General features: G+C 45.0%; 1 protein-coding gene and 1 long non-coding RNA gene across 2 annotated transcripts in view; one reads left to right on the forward strand and one right to left on the reverse strand.

Moving 5' to 3' along the window:
- The window catches only part of LOC144668704 (uncharacterized), a 32,082-nt gene extending 26,248 nt beyond the window's left edge, over positions 1-5,834 (forward strand). Inside the window, exon 3 of the long non-coding RNA XR_013573539.1 lies at positions 5,347-5,834. This is a non-coding gene — a long non-coding RNA (uncharacterized LOC144668704). The remainder of the gene's footprint in view (positions 1-5,346) is intronic.
- Positions 1-22,114, reverse strand: part of foxred1 (FAD-dependent oxidoreductase domain containing 1) — a 54,308-nt gene that overhangs the window by 13,592 nt on the left and 18,602 nt on the right. The window contains exons 4-6 of the mRNA XM_078531019.1: positions 19,141-19,259; positions 18,321-18,415; positions 8,142-8,243 (exon numbers count right to left, since the gene is read on the reverse strand). Of these exons, the coding sequence (XP_078387145.1) occupies positions 8,142-8,243; positions 18,321-18,415; positions 19,141-19,259 (316 nt within the window). The remainder of the gene's footprint in view (positions 1-8,141; positions 8,244-18,320; positions 18,416-19,140; positions 19,260-22,114) is intronic.

Consider the following 22,114-nt stretch of genomic DNA (forward strand, 5'->3'; position numbering starts at 1 on the left):
TCTTTGCCCATCTGACTTTTCCAGTCTAAATGTAAATTAAAACCTCCCATGATGATCACCATGCCTTTCTGGCAAGCTCCAATTATTTCTCTATGCACAACCCTACCATGTGGTTACTGTTAGGGGGACTGTACACATCTCCCACGAGTGACTTCTTGCCTTTACTATTTCTCATCTCTACCCAAACCGTTTCCTCACCTGGTTTCCTGAACTTAGGTCATTCCTGTCTATTGTGCTAATACAATCATTAATTAAGAGTGCCACCCCTCCACATTTTCTTAGTTAGTTATTAGTTAATAAATTAGTTATTTCTATGTGCAATCTCAGTTCATCTGATTTGTTTCGAATGCTACGTGCATTCAGATACAGAGCTTTTAGTTTAATCCTTTTATTCTTTTTATAACCTCTAGTTTCATCTGTTGATTTACTGTTAGATTTGTACTTTCTCCCAGTGTTTTTCCATTTCCTCTAATAATACTTTTTTCTTTTGTCTTGTCCCTGCTCTTTGGTTTACCACATCTTCCCAAATTTGATCCCTTGCCTCCACTATTTAGTTTAATACCCCATCTACTGCCCTAGTTATGCGGCTCGCAAGAACACCGGTCCCAGCATGGTTCGGGTTAGACCGTCCCAACAGTACAGATCCCACTTTCCCAGTAGTGGTGTCAGTGCCCCACGAGCTGGAACCCACTTCTCCCACACAAGTCTTTGAGCTACACATTCATCTTCCTAATCTGGTTTGCCCTATGCCAATTTGCACATGGCTAAGGTTATAATCTAGAGATTATGACCTTTGAGGTTCCGCTTCTTAATTTGGTGCCTAGGTTCTCTTACTAACTATGCAGAACCTCCTTCTTTGTCCTGCCTATGTCGTTGGTACCTGTGTGCACCATGATGACGGGGCCCCCGCGCCCCCTTCCCACTGCAAGTTCCTCTCCAGCTCCGAGCACATGTCCTACATCCTGGCACCGGGCAGGCAACACAGCTGTCTGGGACTCTCACTCTTTGCTGCAGAGAACGGTGTCAATCCCTTTGACTGTACTATTCCTTTTTGCTCCCCCCACTTGAATGGCTTCCTGTACCATGGTGCCATGGCCAGTTAGCTCATCCACCCTACAGTCCCCACTCTCATCCAAACAAGCTGAAAAATCTCAAACCTGTTGGACGATGGCAGAGCCTCACACTCCAGCATTCCTGTCCTCTGATTCTCCTTAACTGCCTTACTCGCAGACACAGTCTCCTGTCCTTGACCACTGACCAAATCAGAAGACCCTGTCCTAAGAGGTGTGACTGCCTCCTGGTACAAAGAATCCAAGTAACTTTCCCTCTCTCCGATGCGTCGCAGTGTCTATGGTTTAGCCTGCAACTCAAACTCTGAGCTGAAGCTGCTCAAACTTCAAACACTTTTTGCAGATGTGTTTGTCCTGGATCAAACTGGCTTTCAGGAGCTCCCACATGCTGCATCTGTGACACATCACCTATCCTGACATCCTTAGTGTGTTCTAATTAACTATTTAATTATTTTATTCAATTATATATTTTACTTTTGTTTTTATATATCTTATTAACCTTATCACCAGTTGCTAGACTATTTTGAACTTTAAGAATAGAATAAACCTTAGTCACCTACCAAATACTCACCAAATAACTAGCTTCTTCTCCCGTAGCAGAGTACAATCACTTCCTGAAGGCTGAGAAAGTTAGAAAGCAGAAAGCAAAAGAGCACCTCTTTCCCTAACTCCTTTAATTACCCAACTCCCAGCACTCTATTCTAAGTTACATTTCTTGCAGTAAACCTTACCTACAGCACCTCTTTCCCCCTAGGCACTGAATTCCCACTTGAACCAAATTTCCAAATATATTCAGTTGGTCTCTGTCTCATTCAGGCCAAAGTCTCCCCTCACTGATTGAACCCCTCTTAAAATAAAAGCCTGTAAGCTGAGTATGAGCATCCTCAAACTTCTTCTGCAAAATCAAAGTCCTTTATTTTTGAAAAAGGCCTTGTTAGAGTGGCCTGGGTGTCTTTCCTATGTTCTTGTCCACTTGCTTTGTAAACAGAATAGCATAACTGAGAGATGGGGTTTATGTAATTTCATCAATGCCACTGAAGTATTTTATTAAAAGTTTCATGTTACAGCTTACAAGACAGATAAGGGTTTACAGGGCTTTTTGGTCCACCTTAGTTAATCAATACAATCTGTCAGCCATCCAACTGGAACTTTTGGGATATGGATGACCTGGAAAGTCAGTACTTATTGTGTATCCTTAGTTGGCACAAACCACATAGCTTGTGACTAAAGTCACATGTACAATAGATATAGTGGAGCATTAATGATCAAACTGGGTTTTAACACCCGCTCAACCTCATTTTTTCTGGTCTAGAAAATGACTGCAGCAACTAGGTCACTTAACAAATGCATGACAGGCAACATCTAAGTAGGAGGGAATGCCAGCAGCCCTCCTACTGCCTACAGACTGTAGGATAGCATATTTAATCTGATTAGTGTAAGTAAATAGCTCTTGGGATAGTTAGGGCTTCAGTAAAAAAGTGGAAAATCATAGTGTATGTCATGAGTGATTCAACAGGAAGTTTAAAATATTTAGCAGGAAATAAGTAAAACAGCTTACAATAGAAGTCAATATTAATATTGCAATTGAAATATATTCAGTGTCATACAGGCTAATGCACAGTTTAGGTTAGGTTGTTAGAATTCTGTAGGCTAAAGCTAATCGCAACATGCTGTAAAGTTTAGGGCAATTCAAGAAAGCAGGTTTTATTATAGGATCAATGTAAAGAATTATGGTCTCGTTCTGTACATGTCCTGCAAAAAGTGTGTATGTTTATAATTATGCAACTCTATCTAATGTGATACTGACAGGAGAAGAAGGAGCAACAACATAAAATCCAACTGAGCTTTGTGGATTCCACTGGAAATTCTGGTGTGGGAGCAGCACACTGTTAAGACCTGTGTGGAAATGATGGCCTCTGGTATGAGCAAAATTTGTTGCTAACTTTACTTTAGAACACAGCACACATTGAAACTGTGCTGCAGTTGTGTGTTTCTTTATTGTTTTGGGTTTTCTTTTGTCCATTATGCTATGCAAAAACTAAATTTGCTGTTCTCCAGTCTGATCTTGTGCCCCCTTATTTCACTAATACAGATTAATTTAAATTTCCATGTTTAACTTTCACTACCTGAAACTCGTGTCCTTATAGTTTGCAGACCTGCTGATAAAGCACCAACTACTGTGTACAATTTAACTAACTTCTCTGACCTTTGGAGTTAGTTTGCAGTGAAACTGAACTGTGGAGTTAATGGCACATCTAGGATTAACTAAGTAATAGTTGTAACCTCTGTGATACCCCCTCTGCTTATAAAAGCAGCCATACAGATGACAAGATTCTAGATCAATCCCCAGTTTGTGCTGGTAGCTGAGCTCAGCATAAGCAGCTGCTGGGATGCTACAAATAGCTCCATGACCTGAAGTAGGAAGGGGAAAATCATTGTTAAGGACCCTGTCCACTATCCAATGAGCCCTGCTGAAAGTGAATGTGAATGGATGGCAGACCAGGACGAATTAGACTTGGCTCTGATGTCCCCCAGGAAATTAATAACCTGTCAACACTCTCTGTCTCAGTCGTAAATTAATAACCGAGGTCTTGGGGACAATAAACGCACGTGAAACTGTGCAAGTGAAAAAAATTTCCTCAAATTCCCTCTAAACCTCCTGCCTCTTACCTTAAATCTAAGCCCCATGGTTATTGACATCTCCACTAAGGGGAAAAGTTCCTTCCTATCTATATCCCTCATAATTTTGTACACCTCTATCAGGTCCCCCCTCAGCCGTCTCTGCTCTAAGGAAAACCTATCCAGTCTCTCTTCATAGCTGAAACGCTCCAGCCCAGGCAACATCCTGGCGAATCTCCTCTGCACCCTCTCCAGTGCAATCACATCCTTCCTGTAGTGTGGCGACCAGAACTGCACAAAGTACTCCAGCTGTGGTCTAACTAGCGTTTTATACAGCTCCAACATAATATCCCTGCTTTAATATTCTATGCCTCGGCTAATAAAGGCAAGTATCTCATATGCCTTGTGTTTCTGGGATGAATGTGAGAGGTACTCAAACAGAAATACAGTGGCCTCTCTGAATATTTCTGGAGACAGGCTATCTGTAGCCATCTCAGGAGAGGACATGAAGTTAAGGTGCAAACTGGTAAGGGTGGGGAGGGTGTGTGGGGCGGGGGAGGGTGTGTGGGGCGGAGGTAGAGGGGAGGAGAGAGAGGGGAGAGGGGTTAATTCATGCAATTTCCCTAGATCAATGAAAGGTTTGAAGATACCTGGTAAACAAAAAAAGGTTTAAAGTATCCAGATACAAATGAGGGGTTCAGGTTTAAAGTTAAAGATAATTAATTTGCATTTCTATCTGGGAACAGACCATGTGCATCATGTTGCCATGGAGATGGGCAGTCTGAGGGTCAGTCTGTGTCCAGAGCAGCTTGAAGGCAGAGAGAGAGAATCTGCCAGATCCAAGGATGAGGAGCGGAGGGCCATCAGGAACCAGAGTGTTTCTGATTTGGAGTCACAGTGCAAGGGTGTAAGTGAGGCCCCTGTTCAGGCTGGGGAAATCCAAAGTCGTGAGGTGTTGAAGTAGGGCTTGAGGATTCGCCTAGTTGGATGCTGGTGGGAGAATCCCAAAGAATCCCCTCACCTCGGAAGATAACTGGTAAACTAAGGAGAAGTGGAGTGAATTTCTGGGAGCTCCGACATGCCTCTAAACAACTTTTTACCTATGGGAATGAAACTAATTCTTTATCAGACCCAAAACATACCCACCAATCTCATAAGGGTCTATCTTAGCACACACTGGGGCAAATTTTACAGTCTCTGGATTGTTGGAAACCAGATGTACAACAGAGAAGCACATTGGGAGCCCGTGGAAGTCCTGTTGTGCGGATCTCTGTGGGAGTTGTCCGGTATAAAGAACATATCTTTTTATGTCCGTTGGGCTGTGGATTAAAATTACAACGGCTACAGTTTGAAGGACTGAAACAGTGTGAAGGATATATATAATGTTGCTGTCCTGGAACAGAGTGTGCATTGAAAGGTAGGATGGTGCCAAGGAGGAGTCTGGTCTAATGGGGAACTGCCTGGCAACAACGTTTTAATTGGCTCCTGACCAGGTGACCAGGGTTTGTGTGAGGATGCAGCAGAATAGCTCCTAGACTGAAAATGAAAAGACCCAAAACCTCTTGCTCCTGTGTGTGTAAGATTCCAGTAGTTCTACAATAGCAGCTACCTGACTTTTTCTCCTCATATCTCTATAACCTGTTCTCTCTCTGAAAAGTTCTGTCAAGAGGCAAAAGGGAAAATCACTGTTAGAGACATTAAAAGACAAGTGCTCAGCCAGTGAACTGAAGACTGAAAGTGCTGAAAGACCACCTCATATCATCAACAAATAGCTGAAAGGAATTTGGAAGACATTGATCAAAATCAACCCATCGAATCCTGTACTCTGGAATTGGTGCTTTTGAACTGTTTTATCCCACCCTTAAAATCCATGTTTTTGTGTGTCTTTTATGTCTTGTGTGTGTATAGGGATTTAAGAAAGGGTAGAGTTTAAGTTATAGAGTTAGAAGTTAGCAGTTCATATTTCTTTCTTTCGCCACTGGTTAAAGACAATTTGTTCAATAAACAGTTATTTACTTATTAAGTTTACAAACCTGGTGCTCGTATTCTGTTAACCTAAATTAAACAATTAGGTGGGTTGATCAAACTTTTTCACATTTGTCGTGGCTCAGGAAGCAGTGGGGCTTGATATTGTAGCGCACTATCCCCAGTGAGTCATGACACCAGGAAGTTTCAACTTCTTATGAGCAATTCCCTTGCTTCCTGAGACGCTAAGTCAGAGTTGGAGGCTCGGGACAGTTCTTCTCTCGACTGGAATCCAAGATGAGTCGTGTCAGGACTAAGACGGTCAAGAAAGCCACCCGAGTGATCATTGTGAAATACTACACCCGCCTTGGCAATGACTTCCACACCAACAAAAGGGTCTGCGAGGAGATTGCCATCATCCCCAGCAAGAAACTTCGCAACAACTTACCTGAATAGCTACCCGTGAAATGGTAGACAAATTAAAACCTAGTGTAACTAGTGGATAAGTACACAACCAACCCTCCTCTCCCCCATCCCTGAACTTAATTATCCTCCCCAGGTCATCCGACCACTCCCCCAACCACCTGAAAAATGTCAACCCCCACCCCAACCATCCAACTGACTCGACCCGTTAACTACCCTTCCGACCTGCCGACAATCCTCCCGACCCGACCACCCACTCATCCACCTAGCCCCTCCTCACGCACTTACCCACTCACCAAATATTCAGACTGGATGTTTAAACTTAGCACACGGCAGCTAGTGTCACAAAGTGAAAATGTCTTGGCTTCCCTAACTTTACTACGATGCGATGGAGTTCTCCGAGGGACACAATGCTCCACATTTCTGGGACAGCCAGGTTTGGAGGACCCTTGTAGAAACGCAGAGCAGTGTTGGTTCGGGAAATTTCAAGATGCACAGGCAATTCAACGATGACTGCTGCTCCTCAGAAGATCCAGGTCATTGTAAAGCACTTTATATATGTCGGAATTTCCAAAACGCTTTTGACAAAGTTAACATTAACTGCCCTCAAAAAAATTCAACCAGGAAGGTAAGACACAGCCTCCTTTTTTTAAGAAGTCATGTTGATAGTCTTTAACAATAACTTCTCTATCAAGGTTGTCATACAGGATATCTCCAATGAGCCTCGTTAGCAACCAAAATCATGGTACTGGGCCAATAATTTCCCAGTTCTGATTAGTTGCACTTCATGGGCCTTCCTTCAGTTCATCAAAACAATCCCTAACCCGTGGAGCAGTTAGTGGTCTCAAAGGCTGATGCCCAGACAGGGATGATTCAACGCTGTGCTCTCCCTGTCCTTCCCCCAAACTTTGCCTCGTGAATTTTTTGCCTTCCTCTGCTGATGGTGCTGACTTGTGTTGAGTCCAGTCTCTCAATGCTGGATACATCTGATTATTGCCCAAGGACCCATCCTTCACAGGAGTCTGGACCTAGCTAATTTGGAACCTTGGAGTCCTATTCTCATCTGATGGCCAAGCATGTAAACTTTCCAGTAGGGGTGATCGGATAGAGATTAGGAAAGAGAACCATGGCTAACAGTCCCATCTCGGACAGAGTATTGTTGGAGCTAGGATCACCACCTTGATGGAAATTAGCCAAAAACAGCCCAGACTGGGTATTCAACCTGGGATTTACCTGGCCTATATAAACTTGCTGAGGCAAAAGCTGGTTGTGCAACAAGATGGAAAAGATAAAGATGGAGGCAACTTAGTGTCCTGGATTTACCTTTAGGAGTGTGTGTGTGTGTGTGTGTGTGTGTGGGGGGGGGGCGCGCGCGGCGGGGTGAATGGAGGGGTGGGGGGATGGCGGGGAGGGTAAGGAGGGATGGGGTGGGGAGGGCAGGCTCAAATGGATATGCTTTTCATTTCTCAGATGTTAGCCATGGCTCAGTTGGGAGCACTGTTGCCTTGGAGTCACAAGCTTTTGGGTTGAACTCCCATTCCAGAGATCTGAGCACAAAATCTAGTGTAGCATCGAGGGATTAATGCATTGACAGAGCTGCCGTTTTTCAGATGAGACATTAAACTAAAGACACGCCTATCTCCTCAAATAGACATAAAAGATCGCACTGCAGTATTTCGAAGAGGTGGTGGGCGGGGTGTGAGGGGGGGTGGTGGTGGAGTCTGTCCAGTGGTTTGGCCAATATCGCTCAACAAACATTGTTCAAAAAATATAATTTATTTTGCTGCTGTTTGTGGGATCATGCTGTGCAAACTTGGTTGTCACGTTTCCTACGTTAAAACAGTGATGACACTGAATTAGTTATGAAGCACTTTGGGACATCAAGGGACTGTGAAAGATGCTATATAAATCCAAATATGCCAATGACAAAGAGGACAGAACCTGCGTAAGGTTTAATGTGCCAAATGACCAATTCTAACCCCACTCTCCTTTTGAACAGTTGAAAGTTCTCCATCTGTAGCAAGAGGGTTGTAAAATCAAAATGTTTACATGTAAAATGCTCACCTACCACCTCTCCATGACATGAATACACGCCCATTGATATCGCCTTCCTACGGAAAGCATTCAGCAGCAGCCAGGGATCGAACCAACCTTCGTTCTCCAGACCTACACCACAGAGTACAAGGAGATCAGAAACCAACAGGCAAGATCAGACTGTTTGCATATTAATTTTGGTAGAGTATCTTATCAAAAAAAAAGCCATACCCAGGGATGGTGATGATGGTGTCTCGGACCTTGTCTGTAAGGTATGTTTCCGTGGGTATGCCTTTGTCAGGCTGTTGCTTGACTAGTCTTTAAGACAGCTCTCCCAATTTTGACACAATTGCCCAGATGTCCTGTTCCAACAGCAGGACAGACCCAGCAGAGCTGGTGTAACAGTGGTGTACAATCAGGAGGCACTGGGAGTCCTCAACATTGACTTGGGCCACATACGGTCTCATGGCATCAAGTCAAACATGGGCAAGGAAACCTGTCGATTACCACGTACCGTTCCCCCCTCAGCTGATGAATCAGTGCTCCTCCATGTTGAACACCACTTGGAGGAAGCACTGAGGGTGACAATGGTGCAGAGTGTACTCTGGGTGGGAGACTTCAATGTCCACTGCCAAGAGTTGCTCGGTATCACCAGTACAGACTGAGCTGGCCCAGTCCTAAAGGACAAAGCTGGGTCTGTGGCAGGTGGTGAGGGAACCAACAAGAGGGGAAAACATACTTGACCTCATCCTCACCAACCTGCCTGCCGCAGATGCATCTGCCCATGGCAATATCGCAGGAGTGACCACAGCACAGTCCTTGTAGAGACAAAGTCCTGTCTTCACATTTGAGAATACATTCCATCATGTTGTGTGGCACTACCACTGTGCTAAATGGGATAGATTTCAAACAGATCTAGCAACTCAAGATTGGGCATCCATGAGGCACTGTGGGCCATCAGCAGCAGCAGAATTGTACTCAACCACAATCTGTATCCTTATGGCCTGGCATTACCATCAAGCCAGGGAATCAGTCCTGCTTCAATGAAGAGTGCAGAGCCATGCCAAGAGCAACACCAGGCATACCTAAAAATGAGGTGTCAACCTGGTGAGGCTACAACACAGGACTACTTGCGTGCTAAACAGCATAAACAGCAAGTGATAGACAGAGCTAAGCGATTCCACAACCAACAGATCAGATCTAAGCTCTGTCGTCCTGCCACATCCAGTCGTGAATGGTGGTGGACAATTAAACAACTCGAACAAACCTCAAGTTTAGAGGGCAGAATGTTGGCGAACAGCCAGCAGTGTGTTGGAAAAGTCTAGTCTAGAGGCAATAAATGCATGAATGAGGGTTTCAGCAGCAAATGAACTGAGACGCGGGCGAAGCCAGGTGATGATATGCAAATAGAAATAGCCAATTCTAGTAATTGTGCTAATATGAGGTTGGAAGCTTACCTGAGGATCAAATGTGACACCAAGGTTGGGAACAGACTGGTTTAATCCAAATCAGAACACCAAAATCCTTTGGCATCAACTTGAGATATTTACAAATTATTGGTAACATGGACTTCAAATCTATAAAGTGACTTAAGTTAACGTATTTCCATTTTTGTATTAATAGATTTGTGATGTGACCCAATCTATCTTCTCAAATTACTCGCACCAGCAATGACAGACCTATACCATTGGTACTTCACTTCAGTGCTAAAATACAGACCTGCATCCAACAGTACTGTATCCATTTTATACAGTGACAGGCCTATAACCACCAGTATTGTACCCCAGTATTATACAATGACAGACAAATACTTCACCCTAATGCTATACAGCTCAAACTCCTCTCCAGATGCAGTCTAAGCTTGGAAGGACAAAAACTAATTGCGCTGCTAGCTGTTTTTCATAGCTCAACTGGACGAAGTACAAAAACATGATAATCAGTTTTACTCTTCACTAAAATCTCAATTACAACATGGCAGTTTAGTTATGGTTACAATGAAATATGTCCATGGCAATAACTGTTCTTATAATTTCAGGTGGCCCTCGTTAGGAAGGCAGGTCTTAACATAGGTTAAAGCAAACGTATTGCTCAGGTTGCCACCATTATCTACCAATACATTCCAACATCAGAGTTGCTCTGCTACCCAAGGTCAGACAGCATAAAATTTTCTGATGACATCAACACACAGACAGCCTCAATACTAGAGACAGCCTCAATACTAGAGACAGCCTCAATACTAGAGACAGCCTCAATACTAGAGACAGCCTCAATACTAGAGACAGCCTCAATACTAGAGACAGCCTCAATACTAGAGACAGCCTCAATACTAGAGACAGCCTCAATACTAGAGACAGCCTCAATACTAGAGACAGCCTCAATACTAGAGACAGCCTCAATACTAGAGACAGCCTCAATACTAGAGACAGCCTCAATACTAGAGACAGCCTCAATACTAGAGACAGCCTCAATACTAGAGACAGCCTCAATACTAGAGACAGCCTCAATACTAGAGACAGCCTCAATACTAGTGACAGCCTCAATACTAGAGACAGCCTCAATACTAGAGACAGCCTCAATACTAGAGACAGCCTCAATACTAGAGACAGCCTCAATACTAGAGACAGCCTCAATACTAGAAACTTGTCCATGGTGTTTGTGATATAAACTTTGACCTTAAACTCATGAAATAACAAACTGTAACCCTCTATAGTGATTACAACTTTATGATTTAGAATTTTGTACTTAATTTATTGTTATGTTTACGATTTAGATTTTTATTAAACAACTTACCGGCATGGTTCTGACAGGATTATAGAGTTACATCACAGACTAGATGGCTAAATTGCCTCATGTCATAATGACTCTATGGTCTGTACTATAATTACTGATATTAATTATGACATTGACTGTATGCTTTCAAGTATTAACATCAATACCTCTATTGTCCTTGCTCTGACATCTCTAGCACTTGGTTCAGTGTTCTACTTTTGTACCTGGTTACGCAGCGCAATCCGCAGCAATTCAATTTAGGGAACCCCTCAACATAAAGTGTTAGCTTGCAATCCAAGTCTCAATATATGCATATTGGTGAATTGGATGGGGAAGATCTTTGATACCTTTCCTCTAATATAAACTCCATACTAGGACTTCTCAATACAACGGGCAGAATTTTCCGTGCACGCTGATGGCGGGAGCAGACTATATGGTGAGAAGGCCAAAAATCGATTTCACGACATCGTGAAACCAGTTTACAATTGCCCGCTCTGCCTGTTAATGGCGAGCAGTGTATCCCACCTTTAGACGTTGGGAACTTCACTGTAATACAGCTGCATATCATTATAAGCCCAGCTTGCCGGAATCATCCCCAACGTTGGATCATCCGTGATTGCACACCAAACATATATAAGACGTGCAGCTAGTGAGCTGCACTTCAAAGGGAGCTGGGAGGTGAGTGCACAGTAATGTTGTGCAGCGCTCACAAGTGTCGCCTATTGGATTTCAAGGCTGAGGCGTCACACATTCAGGCGAGGGCTCAGGCAAGTCACTTTTTCCCAGCTGGCTAACAGTACGGTGGTTGAGGTGACTTGGAGATGGGGGTGGCAAGGGCTGCCCTGCGGTTGAGACAAGTTGGGGGGAGTGGGCAAGGATTGCACTGCGATTAAGGAGAGTTGGGGGTTTTTGGTGCGTGAGGCGGGTGGGAAGAGGAGCAGGGACAAAGGCAACGTTTGATTGATGGTAGTGCACAAGCTTGTACTGGGGGGCGGGGCATTAAGGAAACCTTGTATAAAGTGACCATTCCTCCATAGTCGAGACAGTTCAGATGCAGCCACATTGACATGCTTGGAGTCAGGCCTCTAGCTTAACTGCCCACTCAAGCAATGCAAAGACATGAAAGTGCCACCAAGTGCTCCAGAGCTTGACACCCCTCAGGCACAGACTGCAAACTAATGAGCGTTTTAGTGGACAGCAAAACAATGGGGTGACTGGCCAGCTTTAGCAAGGACAACTTGCCCATGAAGCCTCCCGGTGGAGGCACTCACAGACCTTTGCAATGTCATCATTCAGGTTTGGGCCAGTCTCCCCCATGGTTCAAGCTAACAGTGCAGCCTTACAGTGCAAGTTAGGAGAATGCCTGCACCCAAGCTTAGAGCACAGCATGCAGTCCAGTGACGAAGCTGCCGCCAAATGTTCAGGTGCTAAGTGGGGTGGAGTTGGGTGGGTTCTCAGGCAGCCATGCAGTGCACTAAACTCTGGCCATCTAAGAGGTAGCCAGCACACTCTGGGATGTGCTAAGGGGGTTCAGACTTAACCAAGAGAGGCTCTTAGAACACCAAAGCTAACCCACACGTCTCTCTCTTTCATCCTGTAGGAGTAAAACATCAGGAGCATGGAGGCTGGTGACCGAGCTGCATGCCTCATGGCTTACGGAGAGAGTGGAGAGGAGAGTGACGGAGGAGCCTGGCTGGGCAGAGAGAGGGGCAGCACCCTCAGGAAGAAGGGACGGCTGGGGTTCCCGCACAAGCCGCTGAAGAGCCACACCAAGCTGTCGTTGGTCAACGTCTAGCTAAACCCGGGGTCCATAGACGCCGCCTTTCATTCCTGCAGATGGCTGAGAACCAGTGTCGCCAAAGACTGCGCATGCCTAGAGAACTGGTCGGTCACATCTGCCACCTGCTGCAGGATTTGGCACCACTGAGGTATGGAGGGCATCCACTGCCCATGGCTGTGAAAGTGATCGTGGCACTTTCAGGGCTCCACAGGTGACCTCCGAGGGATCTCAAGCCTCTATTCACAAATGCATCCATGAAGTCACGGATGCCATCTTTGTGAGGGCACACAACTTTCTGCATTTCGCCTGGGACCAGAAAAGCCAGGATGCAGGAGTGCTGGGATCTGCCCAGATCTCAGGTTTACAAGAGGTGCAAGGTTCCATCGACTACACTCACGTGGCGCTCAGGTCTCCGTGGCAACAAGTGGTCAACTATGTCAACCACAAGGGCTTCCACTCGCTAAATGTTCAGCAGGTGTGCGACCACCACAAACACATCCTGCAGGTTTGAGCACAGTTCCCAGGGAGTGTCCACGACTCCTACATTCTCAGTCTATCACAGATCCCTGATGTCTTCCAACGTCCACAGAGGCTGCAGGGATGACTCATGGGGAACAAGGGCTACTCACAAAGGACGTGGCTGATGACACCCATGCGATGGCCTGAGACTGCAACAGAGCAAAGGTACAACAAGACGCACACGGAAACTTGCACCATGGCGGAGCAAACCATTGGGACGCTAAAAATGACATTCTGGTGCCTAGACTGGTCTGGTTGAGCCCTGCAATATAGTCCCCACAGGGTATCAAGCATCGCTGTCACCTGCTGCAACCTTTACAACCTGGCGCTGCAATGGGACGTGGGGCTGGCTGAGCAGGAGCTGGACGTCTCCTCCGATGAGGTGAACATCGATGGGGATGAGGGTGAGGAGGTCCTCAAAGGAGAGGATGATGGCAATGAGGCCATCGCACTGGCCAGACGAGGCAGGCATGCTCAGGAGGCCCTTATCATTGTTAGATTCGTGAAGGATGATGCCGACGCAGCGAAGAGACACCACAGATCCTCACACTGCATCTGAGAACATTTGGCTCCAATCTGGCTGATGGCAGTGCACATACCCTCTGTCATAAGGCTCTTGTCATGGGCATGCAGCGGAGGCCCTAATAGTCGCTCAATTCCGGGGGGACGATGACAACATGCAGTGGGGACACTCCACATAACCTCGGAGAGTTGAGGGCTATGAGGAGCTGGCACGAAAGAGGAGTTGAGGCCTGGGGTAGACCAGCCATGATCTTATTCAATGGCGGGGCAGGTTTGAGGGGCGGAATGGCCTATTCCTGCTCCTATTTCTTACGTTATGTTCTAACACTAGATGGCGCAGTGGTATTGGTTGGGAGGCGATGGCACAGTGATATTGTCACTGGACTGGTAATCCAGAGACGCAGGGTAATGCTCTGGGGGCCCAGGTTCGAATCGTGCCATGGCAGATGGTGGAATTTGAATTCAGTAAGAATCTGTAATTAAAACTCTAATGATGACCATGAAACCATTGTCGATTGTTGTAAAGACCCATCTGGTTCACTATGTCCTTTAGGGAAGGAAATCCGCCATCCTTACCTGGTCTGGGCCTACATGTGACTCCATACCCACAGCAATGTGGTTAACTCTTAAACGCCCTCTGAAATGGCCTAGCAAGCCACTCAGTTGTATCGAACCACTACAAAAGTCACAAAAAATGGAATGAAACCGGAGGAACCACCCAGCATTGACCTAGGCTCCGGAAAAGACAACAGCAATCGCAGCCTTGTCAACCCTGCAAAGTCCTCCTTATTAACATCTGGGAGCTAGTCCTAAAATTGGGAGAGCTGTCTCACAGACCAGTGAAGCAACAGCCTGACATAGTCATCCTCCCGGAATCATATCTTACAGACAGACACCACCATCACCATCCTTGGGTATGTCCTGTCCCAATTGCAGGACAGACCGAGCAGAGGTGGCGGCACAGTAGTATACAGTTGGGAGGAAGTTGCCCTGGGAGTCAACATCCACTCTGGACCCCATGAAGTCTCATGGCATCAGGGCACTCAAGGACAAGGAAACCTCCTGCTGATTACCGCGTACCGCCGCCACCACCCCCACCCCCTCAGCTGATGTATCACTGCTCCTCCATGTTGAGCACCACTTGGAGGAAGCACCAAGGGTGGCAAGGGCACAGAATATACTCTGGGTGGGGGCCTTCAATGTCCATCACCAAGAGTGGCTCGGTAGCACCACTACTGACCGAGCTGTCAAGACCTAAAGGGCATAACTAGACTGGGTCTGCTGCAGGTGGCGAGGGAACCAACAAGAGGGAAACACATACTTGACATCATCCTCATCAACCTGCCTGCCACAGATGCATCACTCCATGATAGTGTCAATAGACATGACCACTGCACATTCATTGTGGTGACGAAGTCCCTTCAACTTGAGGATGCCCTCCATCATATTGTGTGGCACTAACCACCGTGTTAAATGGGATAGATTTCGAACAGACCTAGCAACTCAAGACTGGGCAGCGTTGAGGCGCTGTGGGCCATCAGCAGCAGCAGAATTGTACTCAAAACACAATCTGTAACCTCATGGCCCAGCATATCCGCCATGCTACCATTACATTCATGCCAGGGAATCAACCCTGGTTCAATGAAGAGTGCAGGAGGGAATGCCAGGAGCAGCACCAGGCATATCTAAAAATGAGATGTCAACCTAGTGAAGCTTTAACACAGGTCTACTTGCGTGCCAAACAGCAAATGATAGACAGACCTAAGCGACCAATAGATCAGATCTAAGCTCTGCAGTCCTGCCACACCCAGTCGTGAATGGTAGTGGACAATTAAACAACTCACTGGAGGAGCAGGCTCCACAAATATCCCCATCCTCAATGATGGGGGAGCTGAGCACATCAGTGCAAAAGATAAGGCTGAAGCATTTGCTACAATCTTCAGCCAGAAGTGCCGAGTGGATGATCCATCTCAGCCTCCTCCTCTGGAGGTTGCCAGCATCACAGATGCCAGTCTTCAGCCAATTCAATTCACTCCACGTGAGATCAAGAAACGATTGAAGGCATTGGATAGTGCAAAGGCTATGGGCCCTGACAATATTCCGGCAATGGTACTGAAGACTTGTACTCCAGAAATTGCCTCGCCCCTAGCCAAGCTGTTCCAGTACAGCTACAACACTGGCATCGCGGCTATGTGGACCATTTCCCACGTCCTGTACACAAAATGCAGGACATATCCAACCCGGCTAATTACCGCCCCATCAGTCTACTCTCAATCATTAGTAAAATAATAGAAGGGGTCATCAACAGTGGTATCAAGCGGCACTTGCTTAGCAATAACCAGTTCACTGGCGCCCAGCTTGGGATTCGCCAAGGCCACTCAGCTCCTGACCTCATTACAGCCTTGGTTCAAACATGGACAAAGAGCTGAACTCCTGAGGTGAGGAGAGAGTGACTGCCCTTGACATTAAGGCAGCATTTGACTGAGTGTGGAATCAAGGAGCCCTAGCAAAACTGGAGTCAATGGGAACCAGGGGGAAAACTGTATGCTGGTTGGATTCATACCTAGCCCAAAGGAAGGTGGTTGCAGTTGTTGGAGGTCAGTCATATCAGCTCCAACAGGACATCACCACAGGATCTCCTCAGGGTAGTGTCCTCAGCCCAACCATGTTCAGCTGCTTCATCAATGACCTTCCTTCCATCATAAAGTCAGAAGTGGGGATGTTTGTTGATGATTGCACAATGTTCAGCACCATTCACGACTCCTCAGATACTGAAGCAGTCCATGTCCAAATGCAGCAAGACCTAGACAATATCCAGGCTTGGGCTGACAAGTGGCAAGTAACATTTGCGCCACACAAATGCCAGGCAATGACCATCTCCAACAAGACAGAATCTAACCATCACCTCTTGACATTCAATGGCATTACCATCACTGAACCCCACTATCAACATTACCGTTGACCAGAAACTGAACTGAACTAGCCACATAAATACTATGGCTACAAGAGCAGGTCAGAGACTAGGAACCCTATAATGAGTAATTCACCTCCTGATTCCTCAAAGAATCCACCATCTACAAGACACAAGTCAGGAGTGTGATGGAGTATGCCCCACTTGCCTGGATGAGTGCAGTTCCCACAACACTCAAGAAGCTTAACAACATCCAGGACAAAGCAGCCCGCTTGATTGGCACCATGTCCACAAACATTCACTTCCTCCACCAATGACGCACAGTAGCAGCAGTGTGCACCATCTACAGGGTGCACTGCAGGAATTCACCAAGGCTTCTTAGGCAGCTCCTCCCAAACCCATGACACTACCATCTAGAAGAACAAAGGCAGCAGATAGATGAGAACCACCTAAAAGTTCCCCTCCAAGTCAGTCACCATCCTGACTTGGAAATATATCGCCGCTCCTTCACTGTCGCTGGGTCAAAATACTAGAACTCCCTTCCTAACAGCACTGTGGGTGTACCTACACCACATGGACTGCAGCTGTTCAAGAAGGTAGCTCACCACCACCTTCTCAACAAAGGATAGGCAATAATTGCTGGCCGAGCCGGCAAAGCCCACATCCCGTGAATGAATTTTTTAAAAATCCACCCAAAAAGCCTGCCAAGGTAAAATATTTCAGGAGACAAAAGTTGGAATGAATTCTCCACAGTGATACAGTATTTAACCTTTAGGGCAAAGGGTATGGTGCATTGAGATTGGTCAAACTAGTCTTGAATGATTAGGATGAGTATAGAATTTCCTCCCCACCTCCAACACATCAGATCTGAAAACAGTAACATGCCATTATTTTAAAGATGTGGCTGCAAACTGATTGCAATGAAAACTGCTACTCCAATGGTGAGAATCACTGACATACGAGCTCCAAGAGTTAACGTGTTAAGACGTCAAGTGAAATTCAAGATGAATTGGTGATGGCAATGCTGCTTCCTTCAAGTTAAATATGTTTGGTGATGGATTTCTGTAACTCAGGAAAGTTCCTCTTTTCCCTCTGCATACATTTAAAGACCAGGTATTCAGGAACATTCAACAGCATATGAAATAGTATCAAGATTCCTAATGCAATATTTAAAAAATCATAACAAACTGAGTGATTTAATTCAGGTAAAGAAACTCAGGTTAAGAGTAGTAGTGGACAATAGTGAGGAGAGAGAAGGGGTGAAGGTAAAGACATCAAAGCTTTCACTGCAAATGTCATAGTGCAAAACTGTTAAAATGAGAAAAGGTCTCTCCTGTGTTTTAGCTATATCGGTACTATGTTTAAATAGCCATGTTCTTATTGTGACCACAGCATAAAACTGCCCTTTACTTCAACATAGTAGGCTCTCATATCACTCAAAAGGCCATAGGCTGGCTGAAGTAGGGAATAGAAATATGGTGCATAAGGGCCACACACCTGAGGTTGGGTGATCAGATGGACTAGAGTACAGCACTGGAGTTGTACTCTGCACCTAACCTGGACTTGGTCAATTTAACACTGTCTGCCTGAAATTGCTCCACTAACCGGCAGTGATGTGTTTCACTCTGAATACAAGAGGGTCATCGTTTTTTTCAAAGCATTAAACTCATTCAAATTATTAGTCAGATATTTTTCATAATGCACTGACCGTATGAAGCTACAGTGATCCCATCTGTGTTGATCCACGGGAACCGCCTTTGTAACTGCTGTGGTGTTAGTAGAGTGACTGCTGCTCCCTCAGCCCTGAAGGTTGGAAACATTACATTAACCTTTTTTCTCATTTAGTCTTTATCCATTTCATTTTCCCTCCAGGATCATCATGCAATTCCACCACCAGCACCCCCCCCCTCCCCCCACCACCACCCCCCCAAACAGACTGGTGACCAATGCACAAGCCACAAGGGTACAGTGCATGTAGCCGCTAGCAACTGTCTCTGGAGATTGTTTCCCTTCCTGCCAGCAAGAGAAAACCTGACAATTCACACTTTCCCACAATGGTGTGCCTAAGGTTGAAAACTCAACGCAAACAGCATCAAAAAACTTGCATCTATCTGATCTTGTGGCACAGGGAGTTGGCGCTACATGATTCTCAAAGCACACTCTCCTCGCTAAACTCTACACACATTCTTGGAAGAAGGGAGAAACAGCCAGTTTGCCATTTTTAAGCTGAGCAAGCAAATGTAGCACCTGACCCTGGTCACTATATTTACCCTTTAAGAAAGCTCCCAATGTAGACATCAAGTGAGGATGGGATTGAACTTGGTTTTGATCCTTGTGACTCAATAGCATACCAACACTTGCTTTGTGGGTTCACGCAAGAACAAGCAGTTTGGAGGGTGCAAGAGTACTATAAAAAGAATGCACACCTTCAAGTGAAAGGATGAGAAAGTTGGAAAAAAAAAGTCTTGTTAAAAAATATACTTTGCCCTTGTTATTTAATCTTCTTGAAATCTTTTCAAATATCTCACCTCTGAGTTCGATAATTTTCCTCCAAAATCTCACTCTGCTCCTTCCCAGCCAGAAATAGATAGCCCGAAGGGTTGAACTGGATATCTACAGGTTCCTCGTTCACCACATTTAAGTGTTCCTGTTAGACAGACATGGAGTGAACTTTTAACTTATGGTCAATGTTCTGCTGCCACACAGTCTATTGAGGATCCCATTCATTTACTACAAAAAGAAGTTTGCCACCATGAGAATCTAGAGGCTCCTCTGGTGATTCAGTGGCGGCAACATTAAAGCTTAGGTGGATGCTAACCTGTACATAGTTTCTGGTAAATTTGTTCAAGCCAATCAAAGTGGGATTTGTTCTCCTTAATTTTGCAGTCAGCAGTTTTGGAGGAAAACATAATGAACTTGCATTTATATTGCATCTTTCACAACCTCAGACTGTTAATGCTTTGAGTGAATGGGGACCTTAAGCACAAGTCTTATTAATGAATGTCTGCCATCCTTCAAAGCCACTTCACCATGCCCATCTTGGTGGTCTTGCTGCAATTAGCTATGCTCCTTCTACAGATACTTCAATGGAAGATAAAGTTGTGGATAATACAGAGGGCTACAGTGACCCAGGAGTTATTTCCCAATATTGTAATACTTCTCTTGATTTGTCAAGACATCGGAGGCACTGTTCAAGCATGCCTATAACGGGTTCTATGATGACTTGGATAGCTGCTTTATTGTACCTATGCTCAGCACGTGTATGTAGCTGGCATAGAGATGTCATAAAGAGAACTGCAGACTGTAGCTGCTGTCTTCCTGCAACCATCCATATACTTAACTTTTCTTTTAAATAAGGTGGAAGCTTGGAGATGATCAACATACCATTTCTGCATATGGGCATGGATTGCTTCAGTATCTGAAGAATCATGAATGGTACTGAACATTGCTGGGGAAGACCAAGGAACAGGGGTTTAAACAATGCAAATGTAGGAATAGAAACACAGAAAATAGGAAGGGGTCATTCAGCCCTTCGAGCCTGCTCCACAATTCGATATGACCTGATCCTCTATCTCAACACCATACTCCCGCGCTTTCCCCGTACCCCTTGACACATTTAGAGTCTAAAAATCTATTTCCTTCTTAAAAATATTCAGTGACTTGGCTTCCACAACCCTTTGTGGTAGAGAATTCCACAGGTTCGCCATCCTGAGTGAAGAAGTTTCTCCTTATTTCAGTCCTAAATGACCTGCCCGTATCCTGAGACTCTGACCCCTTGTTCTAGACACCATCCCCCAGCAGAGGAAACATTATCCCTGTATCCAGACTGTCAAGCCCTGTCATAATTTTACACATTTCAATGAGGTTCCCTCTCATTCTTCTAAACTCCAGTGAATACAGGCCTAGTCGGCCCAATCTCTCCTCATACGACAATTCTGCCATCCCAGGAATCAATCTGGTGAACCTTCGCTGCACTCCCTCTATGGCAAGTATATCCTTTCTTAGGTAAGGAGGCCAAAACTGTACATGATACTCCAGGTGTGGTCTCACCAAGGCTCTGTATAGCTGCAGTAAGACATCCTTGCTCCTGTACTCAAGTCCTCTCGCAATGAAGGCCAACATACCATTTGCCTTCTTAACTGCTTGGTGCACCTACATGCTTGCTTTCAGTGACTGGTGTACAAGGACACCGAGGTCCCTTTGTACATCAACATTTCCCAATCTATCATTTAATTAGTACCCTGCCATTCTGTTTTTCCTACCAAAGAGGACAACTTCACAATTATCCACGTTATACTGCATCTGCCATGTATTTTCCTACTCGCTCAATCTGTCTAAATCGCCTTGAAGCCTCTTAACATCCTTAAGACTCACATGCCCGCCAAATTTTGTAGTGTCAGCAGAATTGGAAATGTTCTATTTGGTTTCCTCATCCAAATTACTCATACATATTGTGAATAGCTGGGGCCCAAGCACTGATCCCTGCAGTACCCCACTAATCACCGCCTGCCATTCTGAAAAAGACCCATTTATTCTTACTCTGTCTCCTGTTTAATCAATTCTCAATCCATGCCAATATATTACCACCAATCCCATGTGCTTTAATTTTACACACTAACCTCTTACGTGGGACTTTATCAAAAGCTTTCTGAAAATCCAAATACACCACATCCACTGGTTCTCCCTTATCTATTCTGGTAGTTATGTTTCCAGTAGGTTTGTCAAACATGATTTTCTTTTCAAAAATCCATGTTGACTCTGTCTAATCCCGTTGATATTTTCTAAGTGTCCTGTTATCACATCCTTTATAATAGCACTTTCTCTACCACTGATGTTAGGTTAACCAGTCTGTAATTCACTGTTTTCTCCCTCCTTTTTTAAATAGTGGGGTAACATTTGCCACCCTCCAATCTGCCAGGACTGTTCGAGAATCTACAGAATTTTGGAAGATGACGACCAACGCATCCACTATTTCCATGGCCTTTAGTACCCTGAGATGTAGAATATCAGGCCCTGAGGATTTATCGGCTTTCAGTCTCATTAATTTCTCCAGCACTAATGTTTTAGTAATACTAATTTCCTTCAATTCCTCCTTCTTACTGGACCCTTGATTCCCTAACATTTCTGGAAAGTTATTTGTGTCTTCCTCCATAAAGACAGAACTAAAGTTGTTGTTTAATTGTTTTGCCACTGCCTTGTTCTCTATTATAAATTCTGTTTCAGACTGTAAGGGACCTACCTTTGTCTTCACTAATCTTTTTATTTTTACATACTTATAGAAACTTTTACAGTCTGCTTTTATGTTCCTTGCAAGTTTACTCTCATATTCTATCTTTCCCCTCTTAATCAATCTCTTGGTCCTCCTTTGCTGAATTCTGAACTGCTCCCAATCCTCAGGCTTGCTACTTTTTCTAGCAACTTTATATGACTCCTCCTTGGATCTAAAACAATCCTTCATTTATTTTGTTAGCCATGGTTGGGCTGCTTTTCCTGTATGAGGTG

The sequence above is a fragment of the Cetorhinus maximus genome, chromosome 2 (assembly GCF_964194155.1).
Source record: "Cetorhinus maximus chromosome 2, sCetMax3.hap1.1, whole genome shotgun sequence".
NCBI classification, from domain to species: Eukaryota; Metazoa; Chordata; class Chondrichthyes; order Lamniformes; family Cetorhinidae; genus Cetorhinus; species Cetorhinus maximus.